This window comes from Mustela nivalis (genome assembly GCF_964662115.1).
Source record: "Mustela nivalis genome assembly, chromosome: 12".
Lineage (NCBI taxonomy): Eukaryota > Metazoa > Chordata > Mammalia > Carnivora > Mustelidae > Mustela > Mustela nivalis.
The window spans coordinates 70,865,116-70,875,987 of NC_139031.1; the positions used below are offsets into that span (position 1 = coordinate 70,865,116).

Genomic DNA, 10,872 nt, shown 5'->3' on the forward strand with positions numbered 1-10,872 from the left:
CAGAGCATTCTAGAAGCGTTCCTTTTTTTTTTTTTTTAACTACAAAGCTTCCCTGTCTGCCTTGGAGTCTCTGTCAAATTAAGTAATGCTGGCTGACTCTATATAGTAAACTCTGAATATTAAATAGTCTCTGCTTATTCTCATTAAGGTGGTCTTTGTTTATTTCCACAGGCTTTAATCAGAGGAGTGTAACAATAAGCAGGTAATTTAGTTTGCTGAGTAGAGACTGAACTGGAAATGTCTAGGATGAACTGGAAGGGAGATGGGAGACATCTGTAACGGGCCTTGACTAAGGTACTGGCAACTGGATAGACAAAAGGGAATGGAATGAAGATCATCAAGGAGGTAGAATCTGTGGGAGCTAAGGAGTGATTTGATTTGGTGGGAGAGAGAAGAAAAGGTGATGATGACTCCTGAATTTGAGGACTCAAAGTAGTCACACCCTTTGCTGAGACAGGAAAAGCTGAAGGAAGAGGCTTGTGTTGAGGCTGGAGATGAGTTAAACTGGGGGTTGAGAATTCCAAATCAGAAGCTTCAAGTAATAATTGGAAGAGTTTGGGTAAATGAGAGCACACAGCAGAGTGAAGCAAAAAAGGACATACAGAGGAAAGTATCAAAATAATTGCTGTTACCATCGTAAGATAGTTATAGAGAATTGTAAAAACATTTAATAAAACCTTTTAAGATCAAAAGTTTAATATGCTGCTTTGAAGAAAATTAGAACTTCATTTACAGTTATAGGATGAATTTATTTTCCCATTTTACCAAAGGACAAGTCAAAGGGGAGAAATCCTCATTTGATAAACAATTATAGGGAAAGGAATTAACATTTATTGTGGTCCTTTTATACGTCTGGCACTTTATATCTTTTTTATGTGTCTGGCACTTTCTCTCTCTCTCTCTCTTTCTTTTCCCCTTTCTCTCTCTCTCTCTCTCTCTCTCTCTCTCTCCTTTTTTCTCCTTTTCTCTCCATTCCTCTCCCTTTCTTCCTCCCTCCCTTCCTCCCCCTTTCTCTCTTTTTTTTTCTCTCTCTCCTACTAGGTAGGTTGCATGCTCAACGTGGGGCTTGAACTCATGACCCTGAGATAAAAAATCATATCCTCTACCAATGGAGTGAGCCAGGTACCATCTCCCCACCTTTAAAAACAAAAACAACAACAAAAAAACTTTATATCTTAATTAGCCCTCAGCTTTACCATAGAAACTTGGTATTATTATCCTGTTGATGAAACTGGGGCCTTACTTATTAAGGTCACAAAGCTAGTAACTAGGCTAGCAGGTCTGTTTGATGCAGGAGTGCTGGTTCCTTGCACCTTAGTTCTATGCCTGACTTCTCAATTGAGCACAGAGGTTATTTCTAGCAATTACTCCAAAACCAGGTAGGCAAGTTTAATGACACAGTTCATGGCGGTATTACAGACAGTAATAGAATAGGACATTAAATAGAATATTGTGGAGGTTTTTAGAGGTAGAGCAAATTTGGGCAAGAAAGCTCAGCCATGATTCCTATGCAAGTCAAGTGATCACAATTTATTTATTCTATAAATACCTTTTGAGTGCCTACACGGTGTCAGACATTGTTATAGATGCTAAAGATATGGTATGGAATAAAACATACAAAATCTCCTGCTTTCATATAGAATAAAAGTATTTTGTTTTGTATAGTGAAGAAAACCATTAAGAAAACAAAAAGACAACCACTGAATAAGAAAAGATATTTGCAAATGATATATCTGATAAGGGGTTAATGTCCAAAAACAATAACTGACCTATATAACTCAACACCAAAAACCCCCAAACAATCCAATTTAAAAATGGGCAGAGGACCTAAACGATGTTTTTCCAAAGAAGATATATAGATGGCCAACAGACACATGAAAACAACAACATTATTAATCATCAGGGAAATTAAAATCAAAATCACAGTGAAATATCACCTTATACCTGTCAGAGTGGCTAAAATAAAAAAGACAAGAAATAACAAGTGTTGTTGAGGATGTGGAGAAAAAGGGATCCTTGTACACTGTTGGTAGAGTTTCAATTGGTACAGCCACTTTGGAAAACAATATGGTGGTTCCTTAAAAAGTAAAACTACCATAAAAAGTAAAAACTACCATAAAAAAGTAAAAACTACCATAAAAAGTAAAACTACCATATGGTCAAATAAGACCATCCATGGGTATTTACCCAAAAGAAAACAAAAACACCAATTCCAAAAGATTTATGCACCCCTATGCTTATTGTAGCATTATTTACAGTAGCCAGGATACAAAGAAACTAAAATGTTCAATGATATATGAATAGGTAAAGAAATGTAATATATACCTACAATGGGATATTACACAGCCATGAAAAAGAATGAGATTGGGCCATTTGTGGCAACATGGGTGGATCTAGAGGGTATTATGCTAAATGAAATAAATCAAACTGAAAAGACAAATCCTAAATGATTTCACTCATATGTGGAATCTAACAAAAAACAAATGAATAAACAAAAAGCAGAATCAGACCTATAAATATAGGGAACAAACTGGTTGTCAAAGGGAAAGAGTGGTAGGGATAGGCAAAATGGGTGAAGGGCAGTAGGAGATACAGGCTTCCAGTTATAGAATGAGTAAGTCACAGGGGTGAGAGGGACAGCACAGAGAATGTAGTCAATGATATTGTAACAGTACTATCTGGTGATGATGGTAGCCACACATGTGCTGAGAATGGTATCATGTACAAACCTGTGAAATCATTGTGTTGTACAGTGCTGGCCCAGTTACTAGTTTTGTGAGCATAACAAGCAAGACCCCAGTTTCAGCAACAGGATAATAAAACTAAGATTGTATGGTAAAGTTGAGGACTAATTAGGATATAAAGTTTTAAAAAAATTTCTACTCTGAGCTCAGAGTCCTGGGGGAGAAGGGTACATAAGCATTAGGATAATTTCCTACACTTAAGGAACCCATATTCTGGGGGCAGAGACAAAATTTAGACAAATGAAACAGTTGCCAACATAACACAAGTGATAATTAGGGGAGAAATGGTGTGACTCAGACCTAAGACTATATTCATTTATGAGAGGATCTGTGAGAGTGAAGATTAATGGGAAGCGCTTTCTGTTAGGAGAGTACTTTATGTTGAGAGGCAGGATCTGGAGGTAGGGTTAGATTTAAATTCAGAAAAGAGGAGAGGGCATTAATTAAGTAAATAATATCACCTCTTGAGTACCAGGTACTGTGCTGGGTGTTACTGGGGAATCCTGGGAGATTATGGGATACACTATAGAAACAAACAAGCAAGAATTTTGACCTTGTGCAGTACAGATCAGTACAGATCTGTCCAGATTTTGCATTGGGAATCCCTGAAAACACAACAGAGTAGACTTGAGGCACTTTAGGATGACAGAGACCTTGGATATCATCTAGTTCAGTGGTTTTTGAGGCTAAAAGTCACTAGAGAGAGGTTTTTTAAAAAGTCCCAGACTCCACATTAGGGATTATGATTCAGTAGATATGAACTAGGGCCCAGCTATGTACAGTTTTTTGAACTCCTCAGACAACTGTGATGGTCACTCAGATTTGGGGAATAGTCATCTACCATGGGCTTGTTTTATAGAAAAGGTAACAAAGCCTAGAGAATTAAGTGGTTTGGTCAGTGTAATTATAGTCAGTGAGGTAAGCAATAAGAAGCTACTGTGGAGTCGTAAAGAGGGGTGAGACTCAGAGGGAGGAAGGAGGACAATCAAGTGTTATTTGTGGGAAACAGAAGAGAGGGAAGAGAGGGAGAGGTGCTAAGATGTGACATTAGTCCAAGATTGACTGAAACCTTGTGGTGATAGGAAAACAGATCAGGTAGCTCTTTTAGACTCCACTTCGTGTCCCTTGTGTTTTACCGCATAGTCTGACCCGCAGAGTAGGGTGGGAATTTCGTTTTATTGTTATTTTGTTTTATAATGTGAATCCGTATGAAACTACCTCCTGCATCTTTCCAGGTGTTAACTGTGAAGTTCTGTAGCACTAGTCATACCCTACTGCAGCTATAATACACTAAGCATTGTTACTTAGAGTGGGAAATGGTGTCTTCCAACCACTTGCAATGGCATCATAATTTGGAAACCTGTTAGAAAAGCAAGCAGAATCTTCTCAGGAAACAAACTGAGGTTGTTGGAGGGAGCGGGTGGAGGGCGTGGGAGGGGTGGGGTGGCTGGGTGAGGGACACTGGGGAGGGTATGTGCTATGCTGAGGAAAAAAAGAAAAAGAAAGGCAGAATTCAGGGTTCCTCCCCAGCCCCACAGAATCATAACCTGCATTTTAATAACATCCTCAGGCATTCCAAATGCACATTCAAGTTTGAGAAGCACTGCTCTAAAGGGTTTCCAATTCTTTAGAATGAGAGCAACATTAAAATAAATAGGAAATAGGGGCGCCTGGGTGGCTCAGTGGGTTAAAGCCTCTGCCTTTGGCTCAGGTCATGATCCCAGGGTCCTGGGATCAAGCCCTGTATCAGGCTCTCTGCTCTGAGGGGAGCCTGCTTCCTCTTCTCTCTCTGCCTGCCTCTCTGACTACTTGTGATCTCTGTCTGCCAAATAAATAAATAAAATCTATAAAAAAATAAATAGGAAATAGATAAAAGTAAACAATTTGTGATTTCAAGCATAGGATGGAGCTGGCTTAATGAACTGGGGTATACTCTCCAAAGCCACTTTTAGCTACCAGGATATACTGTCTCTCAAGTGTTCCAAGAGTTCTAAGAGTCTTTGCTCCACTGGTCTGAGGCAAAAGTCTAAAAGTTTATCATTTTAATGATGACAAAGACTGCTAGACCCTACCTGAGTAAAGAAACTGAGTAACTCTGTTAACTTCTCAGGCCTTAGGGTCCTCATTTGTAAAAATAACCACAAACAAAACCCAAAAAAGCTGAATGATTATTTCTCCCAGCTCTAAAAAGTTTTAATTTATTTCATTTCTTTTGAGAGAAACTGCCTTCTTCTGCTCCAGTAATTTAAAAAATGTTAATGCTTCTACATAGTTATCAACAAGCTAGCAACTCTAATAGAAATCGATTTCTTCTGGATGACAATCCAAGGCTCTGGAAGGAGTGGTAATAATGAAAGCAGAGGGAAAAAGACAGGGAAGGGAGAACATACACATACACACAGGTTTACTTGTTTTACTTTATATTGTGGGCTCTTTTGGCAATGGCTTGTTAAAACTATTTTCCATTTTTTCTTTTTAACCCATACTAACCTACCTCATATAACCTTGCCACCTCCCCTGCCCTTGTACTCTCCCCACCCTGCCCCCCACCACCTTTCTTAGGTGAAGGAACAAGGAGAGCCATCAGATGCCAAATTCACCTACTTCTCAGTTGTGCTGTGTCTAGGAGACTGGTGGTAGAGTTGAGACCCCCTGCAGCCTTGGAAGTGGAGAGTTGCTGTTCCTGAAAGTCCTTCTTCCCGCCCGACTGGAATATTTCCACAAAACTGATTAGGTAAATTCCCCTAGCACCCGCTCCTCCTCATCAAAAGTGCTGTTGCTCCGGTAAATATCAGTGTAAATATCAGACAGTACTCAGCTCAAACTTAATCCCAAAGAAGAGGTCCCCAATCAACTTGCCACTCCCAAAGAACTCTCCAAGGTTCCAGGATATGGACGTAGGAGACAGGGTTCCTGACGTAGCCTGAGACTAGCAACACCTCAAAAGGAATTCCCATAGTGACCCTACGCCATCAGGTGTGAGGAGGCTGGGCAGGATTCCTCCACAGTATTCACGTTTTAGGGTTTGATCAATACTCTTTAGGGAGGAACAATGGGACCCTACTATGTTAACGACTTGGGTGTTTGAAAGCAGAGGGAAAAAGAAAGGGAAGGGAGAAAATACACATACACACAGGTTTACTTGTTTTACTTTATAAAACACCTCGGCCACCAGTGGAGATCCAGCCGAAGGTTCCCAAGTGAAATATCTCAAAAGACCAATTAGGAAGAATTAATCTTGTATTCATAATAAAAGTAAACTCAAAACCAAATACAAATACAGTAAAATGTATAAAAATATATAAATTCTGCTCTCTCTCGACTCGCTCCGATTCCATCACCAGCTTGCTATTTCAAATGAAAACGAGGCTAATTTCTAATTTTAACAGCGTTTTCCTCCTCTCTAGGTGCAGGTTTTAAAGTAGCAGCAAATGTAAACACCAGAAAATGTATGCCTATATTAAGAACATCACTTGGTAACAGGTACCTACATATAAGCAAACAAACAAAATGGTCATCAAATCCTTCCCCCCCTCCCCCCCAACTAAAAACGTTTCCTTGCCTCCCAGGACATTCGCGGTCACACTTTTCCGAGGAAGAGCGGCAAAACCTCGCTTACTCTGTTTAGACAGACGCTCCGGGAGAGGCTCGCGCCACAAGTCCCCAGACAGGTTGGCTGACGACAGCCAACCCCTCCTTTAGGCGGTGCAGTTCTCGGAGGAATCAGCTCCGCTCTTGGAACCTCGGTCCCGCGAGTTTCGATCGTTTCCACTGCGGCCCCCATTTCTGCTCTAGCTGCCCCCAGTCCTCGTCCCCGCCCCCAGATCTCACTTCCAAAGCACAGACACCCGCCCCTACCTGCGCTTCCTCGTCTTCCGTCAACACCCCTACCACCCGGATGTGGCGAGGGCTGCTGGACCTGATCTTGCCGTCGGGCTCCTGGCCCTCCGCCGTCGCGGCGGCCTCGGGCATCGACATCGCTGCGGCGGCGGAGTGAGGGATAGGAGGGAGGGTCCTTCGGTGCTACAGTGTTTCCTTTAGCTGCAGGACCCAAAGAAGCCCCGCCACCGAAAAGGGAAGGCCGCCTGAGAGCCGCTAGAGGCGCGAAAAGCCCCGGTGGTCCGACAGTGGCCCCGGCCACCGCGAAGCGATTCGCCGCCGCAGCCCACCTGCAGACCTGGGCTCCAGCGGGCTGGCCGGTTGTTAACAAGCCAACGCGTTGCTAGGGGCGGGGCCGGGGCTGCAGAAGCGCCGGCTCTTATGGAAGCCGGGAGAGCCAAACTACCCCAAACCCCCACTGTGTCTCTACGCTCGCAGTGGCTGGGTTTGCTCGCGTTTGGGAACGAGGCACGTAGGAACGTAGCCGTGTGCAGCGTTGCCTTGGCGTTCTGTGTCTCAGTCTTGCTAGTTTGCGCGGGGCCTTCTTAAATCAGTAATGATGGATGGAGAGATGAGAGGTGGATGTCGGACACGAGAGTTTTGGAGCAGTTTTTTTCATCGCAGAGAAGCGACCAGTGTCTCACCGACGTTCCCTGCCTTTTACCTCTTCTGTACTTTAGTGGCTCTACCAGACAGTCAAATAACGAACAAGGCACTGTACCCAGTGTTACAGGCTTTTGAGCTAAATCATGGACTCTAGAGCACCTTAACCCACGGAAGCCCCACTCTTCCCATCTTTCCTCGTCAGTTTTTCTCTTTTCTTACCAATAGGATTGTTGTGAGAGGAGAGAATGATAATGGTAGTCTTATAAAGTCGTGTTTGGCGTAAAATAATCACCCAGGTAAAAGGGTCAGGATTATCATTATCTTTATTATTATCATACCTATCCATGTACCCTGAGTTATGACACAAGAAGGATAGAGATCTTAACGGAAAGCTGCTCATGATAATAATCCGTATAACTTAATCACCCCCCAAACTGAGGCTATGAAAACGTATCTTAAAATACTTTAAACCTTTTAATCTTTTTTTTTTTAGCCTTCAGAATCTCTTCAAGATTTAAACGTGCGTTTTTATATTGTCTAGAAAGTGTATGACCTTAAAAATTACATATAACAAACTACATGAAAATAAATTTCACGTCACCTCCCAGCATTTCTCTCATTTGTAGAATGAGCTGGTTGATGAATGATTTCTAAGGTTCCTTAACCAGTTCAAACATTTGACATTTGACTGAATGACATTTCTGGGAATACAAATAAAAAGAAACAGAAAGGGGCGCCTGGGTGCCTCAGTCAGTTAAGCCTCTGCCTTTGGCTCAGGTCACGATCTCAGCGTCCTGGGGTGGAGGCCTGCTGTGGGCTCCCTGCTCAGCGGGAAGCCTGCTTTTCCCTCTTCTGACTCCCCTGCTTGTGTTCTCTCTCTCTCGCTGTCTCTCTCCCTGTCAAATAGATAAATAAAATCTATAAAAAAAGAAACAGAAAAACTAGATTGGGCATGGCAGTACTTGATGTAAATCATAGCCAAAGAAACCAACCTTTTTGGAAAGAATTAAGTGTTTCTAGTAACTGTTTCCTCACTTACCTTCATCATTCCACTTTCTCATCTCCGGTTCCCTGAAACTGCCCTGAGGTCACCAACACTTGTGGTCAAAGTCTGGACACTTTCCTGTCCTCATCTTGCTGTACTTATCTTTAGTATTTTACCCTGTTGACCACTCCCTTCTCAACTTGAGCATTCTTTTTTTTTTCTTTTATCTTCACAGCTACTCATTGGTGTTTTTAGAGCTCCTCTCAGACCTTACACCTAGAGGTGGGTTCAGTATGTCTGTGGTTGCTCTTACTCCAGGGGAGTGTAAAGTGTATTAACATCAGCTAAATTGCTGTTGCGTATTCCACATCAAAAGGAGACAAGTCACTTGAATAAACACACTGGAATTCTGTGAGAATGGCACCCAAAACCAAGATAGTAGTAGAGAGCTGACAACTGGATGATTTGTTTATCCTTTGTGTGTTGAGCCTGGCATCTCAAGAGAAGGAAAGTTGAAGAGGAGGGACTGTGAAGAAAAAATTTCCACTTAAAGCAGAGTTTATCTGGGGGTTATCAACTGACTATTGTGTTTCAGCACAACAGGCGGAATCTGGTAAGGGTTCATAAAGCTCAGGGACTGGAAAGTCACACTCTCCTTATTGACTTAATTGCAGACACTTTCCTGACATATGAACACAAGGATTTTTATTTTACTTCAATTGTTTACGAACCTATATATTCGTTCTGTCCTGTATTCAGAGCACCAGTTTCCAATGCTTAATTAGCATAATTCCCATGAGCTTCCCCTTTCTAGCGCTTAAAAACACTTCTCCTTCTCAGTGAAATTCTTCATAGAAATGGGCTCCCTTACCTGGGAAGTTAAAAGATCCAACTTCTTTTTTTTTTTAACCTCTAAAGGTACTTGCTTTACTCTGAGAGTGAGAAGGGACCAGGTGAGAAGCAACCAGGATGAAAGTCCCAACAATCCACATTCAAGCCATCTTGACTGAATTATTTTTTTTTATGAAACTACCAAGTTTCTTCCTGCCTTACCTCTGGATAGGTAGCACATGGGACTGTCTGCAGTTGTCTAGCTCATTATGAAACTCAGCTCATGTGACTTTCGGGGGGAACCTTCTTTATATCCTCTGTTAGATGCCACTTCGTCATTCGGTTTTGTACACACCACATAGTGGTATTTATTGACTCGGCTGCCCAGCCCCTTCCTACCAGCGACTTTTGAAAGCAAAGAGAATCTTTTATTCACATTTGCACTCCAAACCCTCAACGAAGTATCTAGAGAGGTGTTCCTCAAAATTTAGCATGTGTCAGAACCATCTGGAAAGCTAATTAAAACCAACTTCTCAGCCCCACCTACAGAGTCAGCTTCAGTTAAGTCTGAGTGGGGTCCAAGGGTTCGCATGTGGAACAAATTGCTGGGTGATGTTATGCTCCTGGTCTGGTGAATAGTACTCAATAAATATTCATTAAATTATAAATTATTTTTAAAATTTGATTTGAAGCCAAATTAAAGCATTTCTTAAGCTACCTGGAGTAAGGTAAACATGAGTCCCTGTTCCTCAAGATGGGGTCTTTGAACTATCTACATAAGCATTACCTAGGTGCTTGCTAGGAATGCAAAAGTTCTGGCCCCAGGAGGGACCCAGTGAAGCAGAATCTCCATTTAAACTAGATTGTCAGGTGACTAGTATGCACATTAAAATTGAGAAGCACTTTTCTAGTGTGTGTGTGTGTGTGTGTGTGTGTGTTTTCATTAGTATTATTTTGGAGTAGATTTTTTTAAAGATTTTTATCTATTTTAATTTTTATCTATTTTAAGATTTATCTATTTGACAGAAAGAGGATGAGTGGGGATTAGAGGGAGGGAGAGGGAGAAGCAGATTCCCCACTGAGCAGGGAGCCTTTCATGGGGCTCAGTCGCAGGACCCGGAGATCATGACCCAAACCAAAGGCAGATGCCCAATGACTAAGACACACAGGTGCTCCTATTTTGGAGTAGTTGTAACAATCTCCATAAAACTGCCTTTCACAGAATATTCCATCTGTGTATTTTCCATGTCCTTTGTTTTCTTACTTATGATGATATTGTATTTGTTTTTCTTTTTGTTAAGTGTACCAATTAAGCTTTTAAAACACTTTAAGTGGGGGCACCTGAGCGGCTCAGTTGGTTAAGTGACTCTTGGTCTCACCTCACGTCATGATCTTGTGGTTGTGGGATCAAGACCCACATCAGGCTTTGTGCTACTGGGGAATCTGCTTCAGATTTTCTCTCCCTTTTCCTTTCCTCCTCTTCTCTCTCTCCCTCTCTCAGATTCTCTCTTCCTTTTCTTTCCCTCCGTCCCCCCCCCCCATCTCTCAAATGAATAGTCTTTTTAAAAAAAGTCTTAAGTATTTAAATTAGGTAGTGAATTTAAGTTTAATCATTATTCATGGAACCTTCTTTAATACAGATTTCTGAAGGCTGTAAGTCAAGGGCACAGGACATTTTCCAGACACCAGAACACAAAAGGATGTAAAAGTAAAATGACTAACTATTGAAATGGTAAAAAGATAATAGTAAAGAAACATATGAGAAGTAATAGAAATGCTTCACTCTGATAGCAATTTTGCAGAATTTAACATCTCTGTTAAGGTTAC

At 41.6% G+C, this 10,872-nt stretch overlaps 1 protein-coding gene across 8 annotated transcripts in view; it reads right to left on the reverse strand.

Annotated features, from left to right (window-relative positions):
* Window positions 1-6,965, reverse strand: part of CFAP69 (cilia and flagella associated protein 69) — a 53,632-nt gene extending 46,667 nt beyond the window's left edge. For 2 of the 8 annotated variants that reach the window (XM_082692313.1, XM_082692310.1), the window contains exon 1: window positions 6,364-6,627. In XM_082692313.1, the coding sequence (XP_082548439.1) occupies window positions 6,364-6,528 (165 nt within the window). In that variant the 5' untranslated portion in view covers window positions 6,529-6,627. Of the gene's footprint in view, window positions 1-3,297; window positions 3,350-6,363 lie in introns of all 8 variants that reach the window. The other 6 variants (XM_082692317.1, XM_082692316.1, XM_082692312.1 and 3 more) reach the window with 6 other exon arrangements.
* Between the last annotated feature and the right edge of the window lie 3,907 nt (window positions 6,966-10,872).